General features: G+C 34.3%; 4 protein-coding genes across 6 annotated transcripts; 2 read left to right on the top strand and 2 right to left on the bottom strand.

Annotated features, from left to right (window-relative positions):
* The first annotated feature begins 278 nt into the window (after positions 1 to 278).
* On the top strand, positions 279 to 995 carry AGP26 (arabinogalactan protein 26). Its single transcript, XM_059583681.2, has one exon. It carries the CDS (start codon positions 320 to 322, stop codon positions 740 to 742), a length of 423 nt encoding a protein of 140 aa, XP_059439664.1. The 5' UTR covers positions 279 to 319; the 3' UTR covers positions 743 to 995.
* A 614-nt stretch (positions 996 to 1609) lies between these two features.
* LOC132171208 (protein NETWORKED 3C) lies at positions 1610 to 4881 on the bottom strand. 2 transcript variants are annotated; one of them, XM_059582467.2, is made up of 3 exons: positions 4711 to 4881; positions 3904 to 4013; positions 1610 to 2388 (listed from the first exon to the last, which is right to left on the bottom strand). In XM_059582467.2, the coding sequence occupies exons 2-3, from the start codon at positions 3992 to 3994 to the stop codon at positions 1709 to 1711; spliced, it is 771 nt and encodes a 256-aa protein (XP_059438450.2). In that variant the 5' UTR covers positions 3995 to 4013; positions 4711 to 4881; the 3' UTR covers positions 1610 to 1708. The 2 variants fall into 2 exon arrangements, with proteins under 2 accessions (XP_059438450.2, XP_059438449.2); XM_059582466.2 differs by having other exon boundaries at positions 3904 to 4018; positions 4711 to 4877.
* Positions 4882 to 6317: 1436 nt separating this feature from the next.
* LOC132168792 (sodium/hydrogen exchanger 1) lies at positions 6318 to 14270 on the bottom strand. Of its 2 annotated transcripts, XM_059579839.2 has the most exons (16): positions 14198 to 14214; positions 13937 to 13993; positions 13054 to 13261; positions 12800 to 12918; positions 12468 to 12565; positions 10397 to 10456; positions 9904 to 9950; positions 9609 to 9803; positions 9279 to 9325; positions 8547 to 8613; positions 8327 to 8427; positions 8095 to 8196; positions 7749 to 7887; positions 7608 to 7670; positions 7152 to 7235; positions 6318 to 6934 (listed from the first exon to the last, which is right to left on the bottom strand). In XM_059579839.2, the coding sequence occupies exons 3-16, from the start codon at positions 13222 to 13224 to the stop codon at positions 6614 to 6616; spliced, it is 1614 nt and encodes a 537-aa protein (XP_059435822.2). In that variant the 5' UTR covers positions 13225 to 13261; positions 13937 to 13993; positions 14198 to 14214; the 3' UTR covers positions 6318 to 6613. The 2 variants fall into 2 exon arrangements, with proteins under 2 accessions (XP_059435822.2, XP_059435821.2); XM_059579838.2 differs by lacking the exon at positions 13937 to 13993 and having other exon boundaries at positions 14198 to 14270.
* Positions 14271 to 21046: 6776 nt separating this feature from the next.
* On the top strand, positions 21047 to 26429 carry TLP3 (tubby like protein 3). The gene is made up of 6 exons (XM_059579842.2): positions 21047 to 22254; positions 24279 to 24366; positions 24541 to 24670; positions 24754 to 24933; positions 25096 to 25578; positions 26018 to 26429. The coding sequence occupies exons 1-5, from the start codon at positions 21904 to 21906 to the stop codon at positions 25565 to 25567; spliced, it is 1221 nt and encodes a 406-aa protein (XP_059435825.2). The 5' UTR covers positions 21047 to 21903; the 3' UTR covers positions 25568 to 25578; positions 26018 to 26429.
* The last annotated feature ends 318 nt before the right edge of the window (positions 26430 to 26747 follow it).

Raw genomic sequence — 26747 nt, forward strand, 5'->3', positions numbered from 1 at the left:
CAGAATTTCATGGGAGAGCTGCAGCAAAGCCAGCAACAATGCTGAAAAGGAAAAAGATGATGGACACTTCATCACCACGTGCCCCGGATGAAAATCACATATCCATCTTGTCCATTAGCACAACATGCAGGCTGTAGTCCCCACCACCACTTCCACAAAGACCCTTTTTTTATGCCTTAATCATCAATCTCCCCACATTTCTCTCATATTCTCATATTCTTCTCCTCTCCCTCTCTCTCACTCTCTCTCTCTCTCTGTGAGGAACACATTTATTACAGTTCATAATAAAGGCATTGATTCTATCATTCTATCATCATTTATGGGATCCTATTGGTCAATCTTGGCAATGTTGATGATGATCTTCTTCATGGCCTACCAGTCTTCATCAGCTTCAGCATCAGCATCTGCAGCAACTAGGAAAGTTTCTACTATTTCAGCTGCGCCTGCAGTCTTGCCAAGTGCTCCTCTGTTCTCTCCAGCTCTATCCCCAGACATCACTCCCCTGTTTCCTTCTCCCGGCGGCGTGACACTTCCTCCTTCTGAGTCATCACTGCCAACCATTCCTTCAAGCCGGACTCCAAACCCAGATGCCATGGCTCCTGAACATGATGCTGCCTTTCCCCCATCTGGGTCTTTGCCGCCATCATCCTCTGTTTCTACAGCTTCCTCTGGCAGGCCTCTTAACCTACTTTTATTGTTGGCTTTGGCGGCTGTTTGCATAATGCAGCTCCCTGGTATGTGAGGAATTTGTTGATGGACGGCTCCAATTATTGTTACTAGTGGTTCCACTTTATGTTTGTGGAATTTTTTTCTCTGTTCTTTTGGTAGTAGATGGTATGGTCTAGTGTGAAGTTAGGTATGTAGTGTAAGGCATTGTTGTGAGTTGTGATAGTATACTGTCTGCAGAAAAATATAAAATAAAAAGTACCGTCTTTTTTTCTTTTTTCTTTTTTCCTTTTTTCATATTGTATTGTCACTAATGGAAAGATTATTGAACTGGGGGCTTTTTTTTAGGTCTTTAATATTGCTAAACAAAAGGTATCCTGCCACTTAACAGTGATTCTTTTCCTTTTGTCTTTTTCTTTGTTAAAATATTAATTAAATAATAAAATTTTTTATTTTTTATTATCTTCAACTTTTTTCAAACCCTGTCTTTATAATTCACTCTATTTTATTTAAATATTTTGCATATTAAATCTCATAAAATCTCACTTGTTAAAGCCTAAAGGGATGTAGGAACCACAAACAATGGTTTACCTATCATTCAACCATCTTTTTTTTTTTCTTTTGTACCTTTTTTTTTTTTTTTTTTTGTGATGAATTACTCACGGATCTTCAATTGAATCAGAAAAGTATATTACTTTAGAGTGCTTCTGGTCTGTTATGAAGATGAACTTACTGCACATTTTTCAGCCAAAGAGAATCTGATTCGTCCTTCCTGCAAAGTTCAAAGTGGGGGGACTTTTGCAGCCTATTTACCAAAATAGCATAAAACAATGATTGAAGTAACCAAGAATAAAAAGGAGTAAATAAAAAAGACAACAATTTGAACTAGAGATGATGAATATCAAGAAGAATGATGGAAAATGCTTTGAAAATAAGGGTTAGATTAACTTTCAAAGTTGAGTTCGAAGGGTATTCTCCTTAATATAGACATCTCTGTAAAATGTGTTACAAACTACACTACTTTACTAACATATAAACACCTCTACAAAGCAACAACACTTAGCTTCGAGGATCCACTAAACAAGTTCCCTAGAAATGCCTCCTTAAATTTGTTGAAATCAAAAAGAATCCGTTTCTTGGGGTCAGAGGAGTCTCTAGCAAGACATTTCCTCAGCCTCACGTTTTCATCCTTAAGCACATCCACAGCTAAACTCAGCTGTCTTATCACCTCTCTCTTCTCTTCATCTTTCTTCACTAGTTCATCTTTCTGAATTCTGTTCTCTTCTTTAAGCCTCTCTATTTCTTCCATCAGTTTCCTCACTTCATCGTTGCTGGCCCTACTTGGAATTTCCTCTTCTTTCATTACTTGATCATCTTGAGTTTCATCTTCCTGTTCAGGATCATCAACTTCAGACTCAACAGACTCTTCAGGGTCAGATGTCTCCGAGTAGTTGTCGTCCGTTTGATCCATCATGCTCTTTAACTTTTCCGGTCGAGTTTCAGTTGAAGAAAATGGGGACCCCAAGGTTGTCATGAGGCGAGTGCCAGAGTCCGACTTCAGTTGATCATATCGCTCGGCTAATGAACGATGAGCCCGATAAAATTCTTCAACCATGCTGATTAGCTCCGGTCGCTTCTTGTAATACATCTCTGCGCGTTGAGCAAAGGAATCTGCATCTTCTTCAACCAATTTTAGCATGGCCTTGGTCTTCTCATCCAGCTCTACCACAAACAAAATAAAGTGGATAGCCATCAATACAAACAAATCAACCCGCTTGCATAAGGACATAAAGGGTTTAATACTTTAAAGGTCATAATTCGATAAAATGATTGAGAATTCTAGGGTTTAATACTTGTTTGACCAGTCACTAATACTAGCATATGCTAAGATCTATGTGCCACCAAGTTGTTCAGATAACTCAAATAGGATTATTAATTTTTAAAGAACTTCATGCACATGCCCCAGCTACCATGTTTAACCACCAAAATAGAAAGGAGAAGAAAAAGAAGATAAAAGGTTAGATTAATGAATAAGGGGCCCCATGGTCCTTCCTACTTTCTTAGTACTTAGAATCTGCTGCTTTGTGTGTTTAGAAAGTTTCTTTACATTAACGAGGCCCCAGGGGGTCCAAAGACAGGCTATTGAGGGACAACTCCTAAAAGTAAATGTAAAAAAAAGCATTTGACAGCTCTTGGTGGAGCTGAGGCAAATCAACATTCAACAGTGAGGACCACTGTGAGCGTTCTGAGTGTTACACTCCATACAATCATCACATCAGTGACTATATATTACCTATCAGAGCCAGAGCCATGAAGACAAGACGTGGTACCTGTTCTAAGGAGCCAGAGGCCCTTTGATTCCCAAATTCATCTCCCCAACCCTGTTACTTCATTATGTGCGTGGACCCTTTCACACATTTTGCTAAAAATCATGGCCCAATATAAGCTGCTCTAAGCTTTTTGGTTGAAAAAGTGTTCTGATGTGATATAAATGTTAAGTAATTTTCAGTATTGTGTAAGTGTCTTGTGTTTGAAGTTGTTTTTACTAAAAAGCAAAAAGCTCCCTAAAAAACTATGCAAATTTTGTTAGTCAGCTAACCAGAGACATGGAATTGATTCAAGTCTACAGCAAGCCACCCCTTAAATTGATTTGTCAACTTACCTTTTCAACCTCCCTGCCCCCACCCTTCTCAAGTATTGACTTGTCCCTAATAGCATATAACGATTTGCCTAATTGAAGACTCATCATCCAAATGTCCAATTCACAAAAAAATCAAATAAAATAAAAAAATCTACGGCGGTCCATACAATAATACATTTAGTTTTTCTAATTTTTCTATTTACCTTTTAAATTTTGGACACACTAACAAAACCCTAGATCTAGAAATTTTGTTTGTATTCATTGGAGATAATCCACCCACCATTATACCAACCAGTCTCCCCGAGACTTGTTCACTTGAATCACTTGTAATTCAAAACCCCCTCTGAAAATGCACTTAGTCACACAAAAGTACAAAGATTCAAACTTTCAAAAAATAACATTAAAAATACACAAAGATTCACACAACAAAAGTACAAAGATTCAAACTTTCAAAAAAGAACATAAAAATATACAAATTCTGCAGCGGTCAAGAATCAAGAACCAACCATCAAGATTCACTTAATATATCTTTGAAAAAAAAAAGGCAAGAAAACCCAAAGAAGGAAATAAACAAAAAGAGGGATTAGTTAAGGTACCAGCAAGAGTGGATTGAAGCCATTGTGAACGCCTTGTGCTGCTGTGGCTGTCAAGCCACCACCAATTTGATGATTGATTCTTCATCATCATTCCCACTCACTGATAACTCCTTACCTTCACAAAATCAAACCCCACATCTCAAAATTCTTTTTTATTTTTATTTTTATTTTTATTTTATTTTATTTTTTCAACTACCCAGAAGTCAGTTAAGAAATATACAAAGCAAAAAGATCCACATTTTCTTTCTTCAAAACTCACTGAATTAGAGGGAAATATCAAGGGGCTATTCTAGTCATTTGGCGTTCTAAAAAGCTTAAAAGGGAAAATCTCTCATTTTTAAAAAGAAAACCTCCACAAAGAAAAATTTACAAAAACACCTACCTATAAAAGTGGATACAACAAGAGTAAACAAGCTAAGATGATCCACCACTCCTTGGCTAAAAAGGAAAAGAAAACTATGGTTGGTATCTATCTAGCTCACGACTAGTCGCATCAGGAAAACGACTGTCGCACAAAGGAACCATTGTAGTGCTATAGAGTGACACTGTAAATCATATCAAACAGGGCAAATCTCACAGAGCTGTAAATTAAAGAGGGCTAACAAAACACCCCACTACCCAGAAAAGCAATTTGATAATTACCCACAAAAAAAAAAAAAAAAAAGCAAGAAAGAAAGAAAATAGTCTCTTCAAGATTCAATGACTCAGAACAGGACCACTTTTCTATGCCCATCTAAACCCATAACTTGAAAGTTTGAAACTTCAGAGAAGAAGAAGAAGAAGAAGCTAGAAGAGAGACAGTAGTACCTGGTTCTGCTTTTGGCTCTTCTCCACGAAGATGCCAATGGTGGGTCTCCTTCTCTCCCTCTGTCTCTATGTGCGAGCGTGTGTGAGTGTATTTAAGTTTGGATTTGGTAGTTTTAAATGCACGACCTCGATAGTCTCCATCTAGAACTCAGATTGTGCTGTAGACCGTTGTGATTTCGACACGTGTGCAATCCAAGCCAATTAAGTTGCAGTCCACGATGCTGGAATGGCGCTGAAAATGACTACATTACCATATAAACGATGATTTCAAAATTATTTTGTGAATCTACCCAGTTGCCCCAAATGAGGCCCTTTATTTACACTTCTCTACCCCAGTAATTCTCTATCTCCAATTCCAAATTTCACTCTAGAAATGAAGAGAAGGATCATATTCATGGGTAAGTTTTATGGAACCTCTCCATTCTAATCAAGACGAAGACGAGAGGATATATTTTTATCATCAATATTATTCGATGTTGGTCTCTGTCAGTGGAATAGTTTATAGTTGTAAAATAAAAATGTAATTTTTAATATTATTAAAAAAAAAAATCTTAAACAATTTAATCAAATCATATCCTGAAACAAGTTGTATCATGTACGCAATTTTTGGATGGTCTAAGACACTGTTTTATGGTTTTATATGCTGACGAAAAAAGCTAAGTAAAAGCTAATTGTAGTCGGTGGACCATGTGGGGGAGCGTAGTAGGACGATTTGAAAAAAGGGAGCAACGGTCGAAAATGTCATAAAGAAGCTTGTGTAATCAAAAGATGACGAGCTTTGAACTGTTGAGACGGATGTGACAAAATGGGTTCTGGCATCATCTAATGGAGTTCTTAATATAAACTCTCCACCTAAAATTATATATAAATGATTTGGATCCTGGGCATTTATTGTATTGGTAATATGTAGTGTTTGGTTGCAAATACAATCTTAAAACCTTGTTAGAATGATGATGGCTTATGATAAGAGTAATGTTAAGAAATTATATTTTTATTTTATAACTGTTTCACAATATTAACCTAAAAGTTCCAACCAATTTTTGGATTAGTCCTTAGTAAAAAAAATTATCTAAAAATTAGTTAGGACTATTACTGCCCCCATCAACTTTGTATTATAGCTGTATAATAAAAATATGATATATAACATTTCTTATGATAATTATGATGAGTTTGTTTAATTTTTCAATAGATAGTTTTTCTAAACTGGACTAAAGAAATCCTCTAATCTAGTTTATCCAACTAACATCTATCTCAAAAGCATGTTATTCTCAGTTTCTTACATGTATTTTTAATAAGATAAACCGTGGTTGTGAATGTGATACTCGCGGGCATTTTAAATTTATGTGAGAATTACATATACTAAAAACATATATTAATTTAATAGACGAGATTTGACGAAATTTCTCCTGGCCAATTTGTAAGAAAAATTTGTTCATTTTTAATTTAGATTATATTTTATTAGGCCAGATGTACTTTGAATACTAATTCAATGTTTAGATGACTTGGCTACTCACTTACAAAAATAAAAAATACTACTAATTGGATTTGGGTATAATTTATGCAGAGGACCATAAATACCAATTCACAATAACAATAGCAAACATGGCTGCATAAAAATACCATTGTAACATTGCTTTCCTTTCTTTCACTCAACTATTTGAGTGTTTTTAATGACTTCATCGTTTGCAATGGTATCTCTCTCTTAATCCATTCTTTCACGCTATCCACATGCAAGTGTATTGACATGAATTTCAATTTATTTACATGAAACTATGAAAGCTTCAATTTCACTTGCGCAAGAAACACCCTATACTACCCATCATCAAAATTCCATATGTTAATTAGAAAAAAAAAAAATTCCATATGTTACTATATATATGTTATTATGTTAATCTATTTCTCATTACTGGACAACCGTTTCTGTGGGTGAACCGGGGACATGGGGAACAAACCCCCTCCCACCAAACACGGGACGCATGAAAGCATTATCAAACTTTCTCCAATAGAAATGGACAGTGTGAGTTGGGGTGCTCAAGAGCATTCGCAAGCTAGTTGGACGGTGAATGTTGGCCCCCATGTCAGCTTCTGACTCGTGCCCCCCATTCCTGAGAAGTGGAAGATTCAGAGACTTGTGAGCAGTTAATTCAGAGCACATTTCGCTTCCCGAGTGTGTTTGTATTGGTTGCAAGAGCCTCACAAGAGGCTTGGTCAATAATCCACCCACCTGAAATTAACTCAACAATGAAAACATCATCAAACACTGCTTATCCCATAATAATTATCTTCCTATTTATCGATAGATATAGGATGTCTATCAAAGTTCGAACCACATGTTTTAAAAAAAGAAATGAATTGGAAATAATGTCAAATACGCTTGTAAAAATAGAGCAGTCCAAAATCTAGGGCAACTTTTTTAACCTACGTGGAATGAGGTATCTTACCACAGTAGTGAAGAGAACAACTGTGATGGTGCTGGTGATCATCATTGCATTTGCCAGCTGTTGAGTATGTCCTGACCTAGTAAACTGCACACACACCATGATACATACTTCATCACATGTAAAAACCACCTTAAATGAGTAAAGAATGCCGCTGTGTATCACTAATTTATTTTAGGTATTCAAAACAGTAGGAATGATAAGACTACATATGGTAACATTATCATGATGTCACCTGCAACTGCAAAATGCACCAAGAAATAAGGAAAGAAATGCCATCCTCACCACTAAAGCATAGATCCTTGTTTACCACCAAGACACAAATTGGTGTTGATCCATGTGGCCCGACAAAGGTCCCACCCATGCCCAACATGAATATGGGCCCCAATTCAAATATTGTGAGAAGAGTCATAACACAGGTAATGAGTGAGTAGCACAGTAAACTTGTCCCACTTTTACCTGATTATAAGCAAGTGCCACGGATACAGCACCTCGCATGAGTCCAGCCCACCATATGGTCACCTGTTTGAGTTATGTTAATGAGTGACTGAGAATTCAGGGAGATGAAAAACTCAACACAACAATATCAAAAATACCTACCTGCTGCTTAAATGCAATTTTGTCATTCTGAGACTTCTTGGTTAAGTTGGATATAAAAGATAGGGGGAATACAAAAGCTGCCCTTCCAATCAGAACCAAGGCAAGCAATATCGCACTCACTCCAACTGATGTCCCAGGACTGTGAAAGTAAATTGAGCTCAGATTACAAAAATGACAAAACTATTTGCAAAAATCAAGTTACATTGAAAACCATTGTGATAAAAGTATAAGAGAATTTGAACTTCTTAGTACAAGCTGGATGAACATATCAACAATAAAATATATAGATTACAGGGGAAGATTAAGCTTAGTTGGATTATTCTTTTGTACACTTGTAGACTATTACCTCTTGCTTACAACTTTCCACTTCTCCATGTCCAAGGCATCCATACCAACATATAGGAAGATGAAAATCTCTGAGACAAATGACAACGTAGCAAAGGCATGCCTGCATAGATTATTAATTAGAATAGAAAAATATCTGCTTCAAATGACATTTGGAGAAAAAAACTATCATGTGAGGGAGGAAAGAAAAGTAGGTTTCAATGTCTAAGAAAATATTTACGAAGTTAACATACCTAGTTGTGACTCTTGAACTTTCAGTCACATTATGCCAGGTGTAGTGCGACATAACAATCCCGCAAAAGAACACAGTAAGAATGCCACTTAAATAGAACAGCTGGAAGACAGGTTTTAACAACATCGTTAGACCACAAAGTTCTTTTACATGAAATCCAAATACTAAATTTGAAATAAAAGTAAATGGAAGTTTCAGATCAACATATTAAAAAATCTTACTTCAGCCATCATGTATGAAAGGTAAGCCATTAGCATCATAAGAGCAACTTCACGATCAGTAGAGTGCCTGGCAACATTTGTTATAACAACTTCAATTCCAATTAAATAAAACAGAACATACATTTTTCCAGTTTTCTTTGTAGTTATCTTTTTTATCATGAGAAGCTTGATAGAGCAGAAAAGAGCAATGTTTTTCCTTTTAGAGAGTCACAACAATGGTATTATCATTTATCACCACATTCTGTGCACTATTATTGACAAAATTGTGATTCTAAAAGCATAACAGCAGAAGTTCATGGGCTATACCAGACAATTGCTATACCTATAAAACCTTTAGTACATCCTGCATAATTCAATTAGTCACATCCAATAATTGTTTATTTATGTTCCTAATTGATCATAATATTCTGTTGGAATATTAGACAACAACTTATGTAAATTGTTCACTTTAGCCAAAGATTAGCAATTCTGAAACAAAAGGAAACTAAGGTCAAATCCAAAGTGCCCAAACCGATCAATACTAATAGGTAAACTCCACTAAACTACACCTAAAGTTCCCCAATCAAAAAATAAAGCACATTTGTTTTACAGCAAAGAATCCAACAGAGTTTATATCTGAATTTTTATACAATGATAAGAATAAACAAAAAGAAAAAAAAAAAGAAGGGAAACTTGACATAAAATAGAAAGAATTAAATACTAATAAAAAGGCAATTACTAGCCCTTGGCTACCTGCCAAAGTACAACTTCTTTATTATGTATGCGCTGAGCAATCCAACCTGCAAGTAAAAGATGCAAAATGTCAATAGGTAATATACGAAAAGCCTAGTGATTTAGGCTCCCTGTAGTCGGATGTTACCAAGAATTTCTAGTCTCTATAATTTATTAAGGATTCTCATTAAGGTGAGCTAAAGGGTCTCAGAAGCATGAAGAAACTCAATTCATAAGTCGTGTTACCGCATAGAAAGGCAAAACAGAATAATATTGCAGCAAAAAGGCAATGTTAACAACTGAAAAAGATGAGCACACACACACACAGAGACCAGAGAGAGAGAGACTCACTGCTACCCCCAGAACCGTGCTGGTGAAGAATAAATATAAGAAACTTCCAAGGAATCGCAAGGCATCGGTTGAGGTGATATTAGAAAGGTCAAATCTCTGGATTGCATTGAAAAGTACCACAGATGTGGCATCGTTGACTACTCCTTCCCCAAATACTAGACTGTACAGTAAAGGTGTCTCTTCCTGATTAAGCACCTGCCATGACAGATGGAAACTTAGTGAGGAATGCTTTATCTAGTTATTCACCAATTTTTGCTATTGTACACAGAACTGCAGCCTTTTCAATATTTGTTACCTGCAATGTGCAAACGGAATCTGTAGCTGAAAAGATAGCTCCAAGTGCTACAAGTAATGAAACAAACTATAATTAGGGCCGAGTAAAGAGAATAAAGCAGTATTATACATAAAGATGTTTAAGCTTTATGTGAAGATATAGCTTTAAGAGGAAGGAACTTTGTCTTCAGCCAATCATAGTATAGCATTCAGAACACTGACTGAAACACAGACAACAAGAGAGAAAACATAAAAGACAGTACAGATATTATGCATTGAAAAAAAAACAAAAAACAAATAGGACCATGAATTTCAAAGAGCCAAAAGCTCTCAATAGGCTCCATCAAAATACTTGCAAATGGGTCAATATTCCGAACCAATTCATAGAGCAAAGAGGGGTGAAGAGTCTGACCTCCCCCTTTAAATTTATTGTCCAAAAAGATCCCAAACCAATAGAAAAATGTAAAGTCTTCCAAATATTGATATGAAATTTAACATAAGAAAGCGAGGATTACCAAGATAATCTCCAATCTCCAGGAAACCAATATCCAACTTTTTGAATAGCTGTATCGAACCTGGATCAAGATTCTAAAAGTTACAAAATCATAAAACATAAATATATACTGAATAACTATAAAGTTACGAACAAAAACCAGTTTTTTCCATCATTTAGGTTAACAATTTCCTTTTTATTTTTCTTTTTGGTGGTACCTTTCTCTTTCCAACAAAGAAATGGTATGATATGCTGAGATTCTGATGATAAATGCAAACATGCCATTTGAGATCCATCAAAATCATTCACGCACTAGTTCTAGTAGCACTAAGTTGTCAACTTGAAAGAAAATAATTTTGCTGACAGATCCAAGGCAAGCACATATATCTTGGGAGTAAATATCATAAACATCTGCTAAGAATTCGCACAATACATTTACTCCCAGAGGAGGTTTCTAATATAACAATGATCACAAGTTTTAGCACTTTATACAAACTTTAACCTCATAAGAACATCTCAAACAATAGTGGCTATTTTAGCTACTCAAAATACACCTTTCTTTTCTATTTTAGTTACTTGCTTTTCAATACAAACTCCAACAGACTATCTATTTCACTCTCTATTTTCTTTAAATATTATTTTCTAATCTTTGTTTATTTCTTTTTTTTTTCCACTTCTCCCTCACTCTCACTCCCACGCATACCCCCATTCCCTGATTTTTCTTCTCACCCAAATCCCTTTTTCCCTCTTTTTGTCTTCCACACCAAGAGAAACTGAGAGAGAAATCGCACCAGGCTCTTTTTCTGGATCCCAGCTCATCCACCCCCCAAATCCCAAATGAAGTGCGAAAGATTTCTCTCAATCCCTGTCTCTGCGGTGTTCCTGTTAATGGGTTTCGTCTATTACATCACAATTTTCGTTTTTTTATCAAGGATTGGGTCAGGTTGCAAAGCTCAGCTGGATCTTTGAACTCTTTGATTTTTTCTTCTTTTTGGTGTTTTCTTTGCCTTTTCTCTTTCTTTCTTGTGTTCTAATTGAGGACCAGCGCAACGAGAGAGGAGAGGAAGAAGTTGAAGCATGGAAAGAAGTTGATGGCCTGCTGGTGGCTTTGGTAAACTTTATGTATGGGGTTCGGCAAAGGGAGTGCTCTTCCTATGCTTCGTCTTATTTGGCAGCGAGGAGTGAGTGTGTGCTTCTGCAAGAGAGAGACTCTGAAAGGAGGGGGAGAGAGAAGGGAGCGTTGAGGGGGAGGAATAAAATTCTCATTAATTAATTCCCTTCAATGTGCTACAGTGAACTTTCATATATGAAGTTCATTGTAGCAAAATGGCTATGACGACTATTATGTTGGAGGAGTAAAATGGCTCATAATAGCTAAATATAGCTATTATGAGCCATTTAGAGCATCTGCTGGAGATGCTCTAACAAGATAGAATAATATTACAGAAGTTTTCTTATAATGATATCCAGCATCTAGCAGAGAATGTAAACCCAATTACCTTCTAACAAAGAATGTAAACTTACTTGTCGAGTAATAACCTAAAGGAATATGCAGTTACAAAAAAGTAGGATGCTTGGAACAGTTAGCACCAGCAACATTTCCCATTCCGGAAGTAGAAAAAATTGTCCTAGCATTCAGATTCAAAAGTATTTCTAATCACTCTATTTGTCAACAGACTCAACATAGCTTAAATATTTTATTGCAATATCACCAGCAATTATTTTCATAGGAAATCTAGGTATACTTTCAGTCTCCCTCATGTAATATTTCTGCCTAATTTCTAGCAACAGAATTTTTTTTATAATTAATAAATCAAAATATAACAGGGTCTAGTCAATTAAACTCATACAGCACAAAATAATAGGTGGATAACCCCTCATGCAAGTATGCATAAACATTTTATTTTTAATGAGTACAATGCATGTATATAAAACTCGTGTGGATATATGTAAGTACTTGCATATACATGCACAACAACCAAAATATTGGTCTGATTAAATAGAACGGAACAATGCAACATCTTGTATTCAAGAAAGACTGCATACTTGTCATGTCCATCTGTTGTAAGCATGTATGCTGATTGTTAACATACCTAGTGATATGACGGAAAAGGATATTAAACTACCAATAGCACCAAACAAAATGATTGTCATGAAGTTTCGGAAAAATTGCTTCTTTTTCACCTGAAAACTGAACAGGAAAAGGATGCGATCAGAAACTCGGCATCAAAAATTAATTTTTAACATACTAAAAACCCTTCTCTAATGCAGGCATTGATAATTCAATATGCTCAATCCATCTGCAGCTCACTCAAATTAATAAGTGTACTGCACTGAAGTAGCAATATTTGAGAGGGTGAGGGGGGGTGAAGCAAAGAACATCAACTAAAAAGGTGAAGCTTTTGATAGGGAGAACCAATCTTACCCAGCATTAAATATTATTGGTGGAAGAAGGTATATAAAGAAAAGTTCTTCACTAAATACTAAGACGTGTGAGCTTTTTCCATCGGTAGTAAGTAGAATTACGATTCCACAACAAAGACCCTGTAATCAACCCCCCAAAAAATTATCCAGAGTTCAATAATACTACAAAAATTATATACAATTACGAACATTCCGTTCACTATAATTGAAAGTAGCAGGCCAATGCCTTACAGAATATAAGGTAGAGAAACTCACAATGACAAGAGCGGTAATTGACTCAGTCATCCATCGACTCTTTTCAAGAAGATGCCCGAGTACAATACAAGCACTAAGAAGCACTCCGAACAAAGTTATAGATTCTACTGAAGCTACATCAGGGCCAGCAAGCCCCATCCTCATCAGACCAGAGTCCAAAGCGAAACCCATGAAGCCGCCTCAATCTCAAAAAGGTCCAAGAAACTCACTGTTTAACAAAAGATTTTATCTCAATGTCTGTTAGAAGCACAATAGAAATAACAATTTCATGTATATCTAAGATTCAGTTACCAAAACTTTGCGTCCAAGGTTTAAAGAGGAATGACGAAAACCTCAGTGCAAGGAATCAGCATAATGACTTCAAGTACGAATATCAAACAATATTAATCGAATTATAACATCTATCATAAACATTAAAGAGATGTGAACAAAGAACCAAACTAAGTACTCTACTGAAAAATTTTATTAAAAAAATGGACGAATATTGTTTAAAGTAATGATTCCAAAAGGGGGAAAAAAAGTGAAGCTGTGTTTTAACTTTTTTTTTTTTTTTTTTTTTGACAAGTAAAAAGCTTTGCTTAACAGAATATATAACACCAATATTCACTCTTATTGATCCACAAAAAAAAAAAAAAAAAATTCACTCTTAACGAAGTTTGATTATTCAATTAGGGGTAGAACAAGAAATCTTAAGCCTCGAATTGTTTCCTTTTTTCTATTTTCTTCGATGTTAATTTTACCAAACACGAACAAAATATTTAAAAATAAAAAATAAAAAGTTGGCCTAGAAAAAGTCCATTTATCCCCTCCATTTCCTTTTACGCTAATCAATTTCAGTTCTAGGAAACAAAAGGCACAGAACAATAGACAACTTAACACCTACGAAATCGCTTTGCTTTCCTTTTCCTCCAGTTTCTCAGCAACCAAACAAAATCCAAACCTAAAGCAAAATAAAAAACGTAGTCGCTAACCAGTTCGGCTCTTCCAATTTTAAACAATCAAAGGAAAAAGAGAGAGAGAGAGAGAGAGAGAAACCATCAAAGAAAGCGTTAAGACCTAAGCTTTGACTTTCCTCCTTTTCTTTTCCTACATTTCCTCAGCAACCGAACAAAACCAACACTAATAAACTCGAGAAATTGTTTACCTGGAACTCCTTCCGCATCGTAATAGACAGAGAATTTGAGAGAGAGTAGAGAGGAAGGACTCCTCGGAGAGCCTAACGTTCAAAGACCGCGAAAGGAAGGTGCGGGGGAGAGTTTTATACAATTGCGGTGCGGGAGCATGAGGTCATGTTGCATCTTATGTTTGAGCCGTTGGATCCGTCCTGACCGCTGATCAATAGTGTGAAAAGTAGAAACAATTTTTATCTCAGTGGGGCCCACTAAGTACGTTTGTCGCGGACTCTACGCCACTATTTGCCATTGGGCCAGAGGAGGACAAACCGGTGACTGATGGAATTAATGGGACTTGATGGACGGTCAGAATTGTGTAAGAGACCTATATAAGGACGATTCTAGATTTTTATTTTTTTTTTAATTATTAGTAAATTAATTTTAAAAGCTGCATGTATTTTTTACTGAGACATAATTACCAAAATGATACAAAGTTTATTCATCGAAAATGGTCAAAACATTTAATCAAGATAAATTATACAAGTAATAATTAATAAGCTCAATATCATTTTAGTACTTATCTTTTGATAAAAGATTTGATGCTTATAACAGATTTAATACTCATAATATTTATCTTACTAATAATTACTTACCCTGCTAAATTATTGACGGATAGCATTCACAACAGCTATCTGATACCTGTCTTTCTTTCCTAAATACAAAGAAAATCTCAACAACAAAAATCACTTGAGCTTCCCTAAATGTTCCTTAAACACTGTGAATGTTACAGTATTACCTAATGCATAAGAAAGGTAAAGAGATTCCCTATAGCTTTTATATCTATTATTTTAACACAAAATATTTGTTTTCCTCTCTCATCTCTTCTATCTTTGCTTTTTATTGGAGATTGTATTATAAAGAAATAATATTTAATTTGTATAAGAAAAGATAATGGAAACTATTGTGAAATGTATTTGAATAAAGAAGCAAAAATTAATTTGGTTCCCTTAATTTATGAAAAAAAAAAGAAGAAGAAGCTAATGTCAGTGTTCTAGGATCTCATGATTTTTGTTTATTTGGTGAATGAATCATTTGTTATTTGAGACTAAAATACGTTAAATTATCATTTATTCTAAGATATAAGTAGTTAAGAATTGGTAAATTTAATTATTTAATCAACACTTTAATAATATGCAATGTTTATATTAACCATGGTTCAAAAATTTCAAATTAGATTTTAGGACCCTAAACTACTACGCAATTTGAAAAGACTCTCCGAAATTTCAAAACCTCTCAATTTCACCTACCGAATTTTCAATTTGGTGCAATTTACCCCCACCAAATTTGATGAAATGAACTTTATACACTCGAACTTTTATAAAATTTGAAATTTACACTTAATTTCAAATTGAAAATAATATAAAAGAATAAAAATTGAAGGGTAATTTAGTATTTTTAGTGGTTTCCGTTTAGGGTTTAACGGAAAAAAATTGACAGAGGGGTCAATTGCATCAAATTGAAAGTTCAAGAGGTCAAATTGAGAGTTTTTAAAATTTAAAGAGTATTTTCTAAACGCGTGATAGTTCAGGATCTTAAGTGAAATTATTCCTAGATTATACATAGAATAATGGTACTCATCAGTCATCACACATATGTTAACGAGAAAAATATTCACACCCCATCAATTATCACATCGTTGTCAACGCCCTTAATGTCAGTAAAAAGACAAAAATAACACTACAATCTTTTTTAATAAGACAAAAATATCTCTATAAATGAAAATAAAATAAAATAAAAATTATTTATCTAATTTATTAGAGTAATATGAAAGTTTACTAAACATTTATCTAGTTTAAAAACCACCTGCTTTGCCCGGGTAATGAGAAAAAATAAAGCTATTATACCTTTAATGAGTTGGTGGATAGAAGCAGACCTACTCCTCGCTCCTGGTGGGAAGTTTTAGTATGACAAAAAAGTAAGGGCTTGTTTGGTAACTTTTTTCCAAGTCTTTCAACTTGGTAAATCGTATGACAAAGACAAATGAAACCGGCGAAGGATCCAAAATATTTCAAACATCATTCATGCTCAGAAAGAAATAATTTTTTTTTTTTAAAAAAAAAAAAGTCGTACATTAATCACATAATTTTTTAATTCTAATTTTTAATATATTCATTCACACTCATGGGTCAACAAAGGCATCCCCTTCCCAAAATATGGGAAAAAAAACAAAATACAAGGTCCCCAAAAAGTTTGTAATAAGAACCGTTAGAATAGATTTCGACACGGTGTGAATTGCATGTTGTTGGAGACCTTCTAAATCAGCAATACGTTATTCGTGTTTTCACAATTGTTACAAAGTGATAAAAACGTCAAAAGATCCGCCAGCTCCCTAAATCACGTACAAAACTCAACAATTGAATTTACTTGAGTCTGAGAGTGTATTTCACTATTTTTGAGTATGATAGTCTGAGATTTATACTTAGTGTACGGGCCTATTTATAGGTTGAGATAGACTTGAACTGAATCTTCTTCTTTGAATTGATCTAGGAGTCCTGAGAGCTAGAATTAAACTTGGGCTCTTATTCCAATTTAGACTTTGAGTAGGACTTTGGACCTAAATTCTTTCAATAGAACCCTACTTCAGGCTACTTGAATTGTATCTCTTCACTTTAATTAATAACTATGTGGGCCTGTTATTGGCCTTGAGGCCCAAGATCTGATAAGCTTACTGTACAAAATTATTCCCCACAATAAACAAAATTTAAAGAATAAATTTCCAGTTGTTTTTCTTGAAGGTGCCTGCAGGATGTAAAAACATTCTTATTGAGCTATTTAAATTTGATTTTTCTTCAACATTTTGAGAAAATTCATAAAAACGCCAGTTTAACAAATTATTTTATTTTATTTTAAATTTAACTTTGGTCAATAAGACTTTAGTTAAATATTATTTTTTAAGTTTATATATTCATTATCTTCTCTTTCATTTACCAAAAGCAAATAACTAATTAAAAATAATAATATTTAATTAAAGTATATAAAGATACATATAGTTTTGATATTTGATTCATTTTTAAAATGACTTTTTTAAAATTTTGTAACTTACCCGTAACCAAACGACGTCGTTTTGTAGTTTTCGTCTAGACTGACGGTTTTGACTAACGGAATGGCCAAAATGCGACAGTTTGGTAGTTTAGGGGGCTACTTTATGACTTTTGGAACATCATGGGGCTAAATCGAAAACGACTGGTAGTTTGGAGGGCTTTTTTATATTTTTCCCTTAAAAATAATAATATTTAATTAAAGTATATAAAGATACATATAGTTTTGATATTTGATTCATTTTTAAAATAACTTTTTAAATTTTTTTAAAAACAGTGAGATTTTCTCTTCAAATTTAATTTTTATTTGGAAAGCTCAATAAAAATATTATCAATGTGAGAAGACAAGATGCTAGATACAAAGTGAAATGTTTGAGAGCATAACTTGTATGGTCTAAAAAAAAAAGAATTGGCTGTCTTGGAGCACATGTGGAAGTGATTCAAGCTCCCCCTCCTTTACCCACTTTTGGTCCTTTTTCTTATCTACTTTCCACAATTTTGTGTTACCTAAATTTTAAGGATTTCTTTATTATTGGGACATAAGAGAAAGTCAAATTTGTGAGGAGAGACAATAATTAGGACTTTTTTTAGGTGTCCTCTTAATTCTAACTTGATATTATTTTATAAAAATCAAGTAAGAGAAATAAGAGCTAACTTTTTCTTTTTTTTTTTAGAAAATAATATTCACCTAGGACCATGAGAACACCATGAGAGCACCTAAAATTTCTCGTGAGAGACATAAGGGTCACTTTCTTTTTTACTTTTTTTATAAAATAGTATCTACATAGAATTAAAAGAATACCGGGAGAACACCTAACACCTCTGAAATTTTCAACAAAATGGAGAGACAGTTGGAGAGTAAAAAATATGCATTTTGACTTTCCAAACTAAAATTTTATCTAAAATAGGAAACTAAATGTGAATGCTCTGATATTAATTTATATGGACAGATATTAGTTATAATACAAAATTAATACATAAAGAATATTGTTTGGAATTCTTTATTTCCTGTAATGTTTAACATTTATATGTAGTGGCATTGTTAGGTGTATGCAATCGCCATCAGTTCTATAAGATAAATATTGTTTATGTGTATTGGGCCATCTTAATTGTATGACAGATCCATTGTATTTATAATAAAGTTGTAACTTATCAGTTTACAAGATAACTACAAATAAATGTCAAATATACAACTAACGCTACGATAAATTTAGTCCTCGAAGGGTAATTCAGTCAGCAATGGATCTCACTTCATGAAGTTTAAGTTACTAGTTTGACTCTCTCTCTCGCCTATTTCTTTCTCCTTGTGTCATTGTGCGGACATGTCAAGTCTTCTTTAACCGCTTGTAATCCAATAAGTTCAAACTGAAAATAGCATATACTTTTTTATTTAAAAAAAAATGTGGAAAATAAGATGGTCTTTAGAGCTCATTTGGGTTTACAATTTTAAAAAGTACGATTTTAAAACATAATTTTTTTTAAAAATACAATTAAATGTTTGGCAATACAGTAGTTTGGCCTTTAAAATTATAGTTTAGCCTTTAAAAAGTTGTGCATTTTTAAAAAAGTACCTACTTACCTATGATTTGAAAACAGTTTTCTATTGACATTGTGCTTAAAATCACAATTAGATTTGTGATTGATCATCATTGAATTTTGATCAAATGATAATTTTAAAAGAGACCTCATTTTTTAAAAAATATAAGATAAACTTTTAAAATTACTCGTCAAACACACCAACAGTAAGCTATCAATAAAAAAAATAAAATAAAATAAAAATAAAAAATAAAAAATAAATGGTCAATTATGTTTTACACTCCTGTGCTGGTTCCAATTCTGTTGAAATCTCTTTGCTTTTTTTCAATTTTTCTATGAAAGCCTACCGAGACATGGGATAATTCAAATAGATTTTTTCTGTCCCACTTTCTATCCATTTATTTTCTATTAGATTTCCGCCATCCAATATTTAGACAATATTCTACATAAGAATCGGAAGAAAAGAAAGAGGAACACATACGATCAACAAAATATATTTTCAAAATAAAAAAATAAAGAGAATTACGAATAATGGAATCCTAGTGATTTGTTTGGTAAAGCCTTTCTTTTTCTTTGTTACTATTTATGCACAATTTTCTAAAAAAAAATCAACATCAAAATATTTGAACTTTTTTTTTTTCTTCAATTTTTATTACTATTCAAATTAAAAAAAATTATTACAAAACAAAATTTTTTTACATTTTCATACCACTTTTTCATTTTTTTTATAGCAAATATTCTTACTTTTTTTTTTTGGCATAAATTTACATCAACTACAGTATTTAAGGGGAAAAAGCTTTGCCAAACAAAACATATTTGATTGAGAGAATGATACAGAAAACCCTATAAATATTAAAAAAACAAAATGGACTGAAGATATGAGAAAACTCATAGACTCTTGCTTTTTTTCTTTTTTTTTGGCACAATGGTTGACATGTCTACACAAGGGAAAGAGAATAGAGGATTCGAACTAGTGGCCTCCGCTTTATGAAACGTGGTTCACAGCCGATTGAGCTATCTTTTGGATCATTTTTTTATTTTTCTCTTGAACAAAATATATATATATATATATATATAAAATGGGTTAAAAAAAAATGCTTTTGTACCTTTGTTAAAAACTAAGATATTAGCTACACAAACGATACCAAAAGAAGCACGAGAACGAGCATGAAGTTTGAAAGGTCTCTCAACCTTACTCGAACCCCTTCTAAGTGGCTGCAACATCCACCGAAAGAGGGCTGTCAAATGAGAGGTATTGAGTTTCCATCTACATTCAAATAAGAGGAAAAAAAAGAGCTCTAGTTACATTAAATTTCCAAAGCAAGATTAAACCAAAGTGGCACTAGAAGATTTCAACCCATACAAAAAAAAAAACAAGAAAGCTAAAACAAAACCCAAAGAGCAAAAACGAAAAAGCATATATTCACATATGAAAGAGTTCGTGTGTGCGTATACAGAAATATTGGGGCTGGGTAGATTACTCTGTTTAGGGACACTGGGGTCATAAAAATGGTAGAAAAGAGAGGCGATGGGATGCTTGAGAAGCAAAAAAATCCAAATGTCTTTCTCATGAAAAAGGCAAATGGAAGTGAAATTGTTTCATGATTTGTTCTCAACTTCTCTTTTAAATTGGAGAAATGAAATGCTACTGAAGACACCCGATTTCATCTCCATTATATATTAAGTTGATGTGACAGTATTCACTAACTTTTAATTTTTTTAATAAAAATTAATCTAATTATCACATCAACCGAGTAAAATAAAATAAAAGATAAAATGAGAGCATAGTATATAACATTACTCTTTAAATTAATATCTATCTTAAACTATGTGATTTTTTACGTATATTTTAATATATATGTGTTTAGAGCATATGACGGACATTTTAAAAATTAGATGTGAGAATCACATGAAGTATAAGAATTACATGCTTTAAAAATATTTTTTAATTTGATAGATGATATTAAAGAAATTTTCTTCAATTTAATTTGGGGAAAAAATTTTCTATATGGTAAAAACTTATTTTTAACCACATAATTATGATTTCTATATAGTTTTTAATTTTCTTGGGCAATTGTAGCTCAAATGGAATATAAGTCATGTGCTCAATCTATCAATGTTACATTTTTCTAGAAAACAGAAGTTTAAGATGGGTCGGGCCGCTCAAACCAGGACCCGATCCAATATGGGGAGGCATACCAATTAAGCCGCTTTATAAAGGCATCGAATCCAGCAAATATTGGTCCCGGTGGACCCCGGTCGGGACAACTGACTGACCAAACGAAAACCTAGGCCTCTGTACCATGATGCCATTTCCTTCCATCTTAGTTCTTACATTACTGTAAATTACCAAAATGGGGTTTTCTGTCCCTGACCCGAAATCCGGGCTTTCTTTGCCTTAGCATGTTTCCGTAACAGTGCCTCTGAGGTTTGTTTGTCGGTTTTGTTTTTTGTCTGTTTGTTTCAATTATCTGTAAAGTTCCGCAAGTTGTTGTAAATGTTTGATGTTCACTTTCTGTAGGGTGGTTGGTAATGTTTTGGAGAGGGATTTGATAGAAAAATAGAAAAAGAACTGAAAATTTTGTTGTATTTGGCGGTTTAGTTAGTTGCTTTTTGGTGGGTATCATCAAGTTCCTGGAATTATTGGTCCAAATTGACAATTCAAGTCGAGTTTTGGGTTTACTCTGGATCTGGGTTCTGGTTATGGTACTGTTTTAGATAAATTATGTTTGTTTCTCACATTTTGGGGGTATAGAATTTGTGGTGACGGTTGGTCAATGTTACCAAAGTATGGTTTTTTAGCTTTTGGGGCTTCTGTATTCCCTTTTTTTGGTGAGAAATTTTGGAATTTAATGGCTTAGTATTATGTATATATCATTTTGGGAGTGATTTTGGTTGATTTCGATATTTTACAGCAAGAATTTAAGTGTCATTTTCTTCAATGTAGAGATCTTGGCTTTTGCTTCTGCATATATGATTATTAGTTTTTAATAACTTCTTATATTTGGTGAGAAATGTGGGTTACTTTGGAGGGAGTGGGGATATTTTGATACAACTTTTCTGTTGTTTGAGGTGTAGAGAGTTGAGGACTAAAGAGGTATCAAATGTCGATTAAGAGCATTATTCAGGATATGAGGGGAGAGTTTGGGAGCATTTCCAGAAAAGGGTTTGAGGTGAAGTTTGGGTATGGGATGAGATCCAGGTCCCTCCGGGTAGTCCAGGATAGCTCGGTGGTGGCAATTGATGCTTTTAAGCAGAGCTGTTGGGCTAACTTACCGCCAGAGCTTTTGAGGGATGTGTTAATGAGGATAGAGGCCTCTGAAGATACCTGGCCTCCCCGGAAAAATGTGGTTGCTTGTGCTGGTGTTTGCAGGAGCTGGAGAGATATCATGAAAGAAATTGTGAGATCCCCAGAAATTTCAGGCAAGTTGACATTTCCAATCTCCTTGAAGCAGGTATGAAATCGATATCAGTTGCTGTTTTCAGATTCAACTTTTTTTTTTTTTTTTTTTTTTTTTTTTTTTTTTTTTCTGTTGTATGTTTCCTATAATTTGTTTCTCCCATCATTATATAGCCATATGTGTATGTTGGCATGTTTACCATCATCGTTTTTTCTTGTCGATTTTAAAAGATTCAGCAACCAGAAATGAAAATTTCACATGTGTACATTCCTAGCTATTAATGGCAGCAAGTGGATTTTAATTTGAATAGTTTTCCTTTGAATTTGTTTCATGGTGGATATTGGAACTGGTTCACAAACAATGACACGATTAGTTTGATTTGTTAGCAAACATGCTGCCTCAAAACCTTTCAGAATTTTATGAGTCAGGTGGTTGTCTATTTTAATCTAGCCAACCAAGGTTGGAACCAGTATCACGATTCACCATAAATGCTTTTGCCTTAGCAATTTGATCCACAGGTTGCATGATGCCACCTGTCAATGGTTTTATTTTAGAATATAAGCTCTTGCAGTCCAAGACAATCTTTCTTGCCTGAGTTTACGAATTTCCTGCCTAAAGAAAGAAAAAAAGAAAAAGGAAAATCTTGTATAGCTATTGGTGTGATATTGGGGGAAGATTTAGGAGTGATGAAAAACCAGACTTGGGCTCTCACTCTGTTATTTTAGGTATAGTTTTGGATATTCGTGGATAATATGGTAGTTATTGAATCAGAGAAGTTTGGCGTGCATATGTTTTCTAAGTTTGATATCTAGGAGATTAGGCAATTTATAGATACTTGTCCTTCCACGGTTTAACTATACAATCAATTAGAATCCTCTACATTCATGCATTCTGGTGTAGTGTTGTCTGGAAATTTGTTATTTAAAAGAATAGCTTTCTTTAGAATGCGAGCCCTCCATTTACCTCTCAGTTCCAGAGAAAAGGGGAAAGAAAAAGAAAGTGTTAGTCCATCAAGACAAAGCCACAGGTGCACAGCATGGTTTTAGGAATGAAGCAGAACTTCCATCATTTCATTAGTATGATCTTGAATGTTATTGATCTTTATTTTCTTTTTCTTTTGTGATGATAGTAAACCTGGTATCATGATGATTTATGGACAAATATATTACTGTACTTGCAAAAGTCATACCCACTTTTCTCTGATCATTAACATTACATGGATTTGAAGTACTGAATGTATTTATTAAAAAAAAAGTGCTGAATGTAAAGCCTTGGACTTCAAAAAAAAAAAAAAGAAAAAAAAAAGGAAAATGGAAAAGAAAGTAAAGTAGTCAGGGACTGGCTTTACTAGTAGTAGTGTTGGACATTTTAGGATTGACTTTCTGTTGTCCCTCTAAATGGTGTAGTTTCTATTAGGAGATTGATATCTTGGGGAGTCTTTTAGTACCTATAATATAGCATGTTTAGACACCACTCAACCCAAAAGCTTAAGCCTATAAGTTTGGGTTCAACCATGATCCTATATTAATTACTCACACTTATGACATTCTTCCAATATAAGACTCAAACGGTCAAACCTTTCTACGCTCATTATGTGTATGCTCAATAATCTCCTCCTCAAGTGTGAGTCCATCGCTTCATTGCTACACTCCCCCTCAATACCACTTAGTAGGGAGATTGATACATTGGGAGTCTTTTAGTGAGCTCATGATATAGCATGTTGAGACACCACTCAATCCAAAAGCTTAAGTTGATGGGTTTCGGCCCAACTATGCTTTATTAATCACTCACACTTATGACATCTTTCCAATGTGAGACTCAAACCTTTCAACACTCACGCATGTATACTCAATAGTTTCTAAAGACTATCAATTTCCTATAGATAGTTGTTATTCTTGAAATTTTAAATTTTGTTCTAAGTGCTTCATGATGTGCATTATTAGAAACTACTGGAGGCCATCTCTCCTCCCCTGGAAAACCCCTACTGAGATATTCCTTTTTAGTCGGGTTATAATCTTTAAGGCATTTGCCTTTTGTCATGGAGTTAATATTCAAAATAATTTGTTATCCTTTTGCAGCCTGGCCCAAGGGACTCCCTCTTTCAGTGTCACATCAAACGGAATCGTAGCAGCCAAACATATTATCTTTATCTTGGCTTAAATCAAGGTCAGTAACCAAACATTTTTTCTCTGCAGTCTATTGTATATTTGATTTACTTTGTAACGTTAGTTTGATTAGTAGAGAGTTAGGGTTCCTACTACAGAAGGAACGGTTCAGCTTTTCTTTGGTTTACTCTTTGAGCTGTTGAAATTGAACTCCTGCATTTTTCTCTCTTGGCAGTTTCAACTGATGACGGCAAGTTCCTTCTTGCTGCGCGGAAGTGCAGACGCCCTACTTGCACAGATTACATTATCTCTTTAAATTCTGATGATGTGTCAAAAGGGAGTAGCACCTATGTGGGAAAGCTGAGGTATGTTGAGCTGGCATGTGATATTACTGGTTCTTAATTATCTTGTCGGCATAAGCAGAGAATCTCACTTTCTGTGATGGCAGATCAAACTTTCTTGGAACAAAATTCACAATCTATGACGCCCAACCTCCACATTCTGGAGCAAAAGTCACCAAATGTCGTTCTACAAGGATGGTTAATTTGAGACAAGTGTCCCCCAAATTCCCCGCTGGCAACTATCCCATTGCCCATATTTCATATGAATTGAATGTGTTGGGCTCCAGGTATGATAGATATTCTAAACTACTTCCTTATCTTCAAAGAAATATGAAAAATAATGTGGAACTGGCATGATGAAAACAGTAGTTTGATTCATTTCTGCCGTGCTTAGTTATTAACACTATTTTTGCTATGTGAAACTGAAATTTTCATATTATGTAAACCAGGGGTCCTAGGAGAATGCAGTGTGTTATGGATGCCATTCCCTCCTCTGCTGTCGAGCCCGGAGGCGTGGCTCCAACTCAGACTGAATTCCCTCTCAGCAGTGTGGATAGTTTTCCATCCCTTTCTTTCTTCAGATCAAAATCAATCCACAGGGAGAGTTTCCAATCTGGACATTTTTCTGGTCATAGTGAGGGAAGGCTGGTTTTAAGGAACAAGGCTCCTAGGTGGCATGAACAACTCCAGTGCTGGTGTCTGAACTTCAATGGACGTGTGACAGTTGCTTCAGTTAAGAATTTCCAGCTGGTTGCTTCTACCGAGAATGGAGCTTCTGGGCAAGAGCATGAGAATGTCATTCTCCAGTTTGGAAAAGTGGGAAAGGATGTATTCACCATGGATTATCAGTATCCAATCTCAGCTTTCCAGGCATTTGCCATATGCCTCAGCAGCTTCGACACTAAGATCGCTTGTGAATGACTGAATAGCAGGTTCAGATCTAGTCTCATTACTTGGTTAATTGCTATGTGAGAAGAAGCAAATAAAATAATTGTGCGGTACAAATATAGAATTCTTTTTCCGAATGTGCCTTTTGCTTTGTCTAAATGTGCAAAGTAATTTTAAAATTATATATATATATTGTGCTTAAACATTTTATATTGTAATGAAGTGACCTGCCACTACTCAACTAATTGTCAATGTTGCAGTTAGCTATGAATCTCTTATGATTACTTTAAATTTCTTTAACTAAGTCTTTTAAAATATGAATAAACTTTTATTTGGGTTGATTTTAGTTCCCACACAAAATAACAGCTCACATCATGTTCTCTTTGAAACCCTTTGTGCTTCTGATCTGGATTTTACTAAGCCTCCATTATTTTGAATTTGAAGCAGTTGAAGTCCTGAATTTTACCTAATATGTATTGGCAGATGCAATAGAAGTTGATTGGAAGACTAGGGTTGCAGCATGGACCTCCAACAGCTTGTGCTTTCCTCAAGCTGCCATCTAGGCAGATAGGCTTTTTAATAGTCTCTCTGTACATACAAATTGTTGATGTTACAAGCAAAACATGCTTATGCTGATTGTCTTCTTGCTAACATAGTTTTTTTTTTTTTTTCCTTCTTTCTGTTGGGTTTTTTTAGTGCTTGTCTAGTCTATTTTGAGTGTGAGAAATTGGACAGACTACAGAGTTGGGACTAGTTTGTGAGTTTCTTAGTAGTGTTGTGTTCTGGCGGCCTGTGTTTTTTCTTTTCTTTTCTTTTTTATAAATGCTGTTGGGTTCTGCTTTTTGTTTAATTTGCATATGCCTTACCATCCTTAATACATATGTTTCTTGAACTATTGTGTCTTATCTCCAAGTGGCAAATTCTTTATTCTATAGTAAGTGCATCTCCAACAGATCTTCTAAAACCCCAATTTTTTTAAACTTCAGCTAATGAGTTTTCAAAACTCCACTCCATATTATCTTTGGATTTTTAAACTAAAATATTGCTACAATGCCTCTTCATTTGTAAAGGGGCATCGTATTTCTTAGAACAGGTGAAATGCGAAAAATAATAACGCAAAAAAAAAATAAAATTAGAAAAGAAAGAAATTACAAGCATAGAAATTTACATGGTTCACCATTAAGGGTTATGTTAGTGATGTTTTACTATTTTT

Source organism: Corylus avellana, chromosome 1, assembly GCF_965113065.1.
Source record: "Corylus avellana chromosome 1, dhCorAvel1.hap1.2, whole genome shotgun sequence".
Lineage (NCBI taxonomy): Eukaryota > Viridiplantae > Streptophyta > Magnoliopsida > Fagales > Betulaceae > Corylus > Corylus avellana.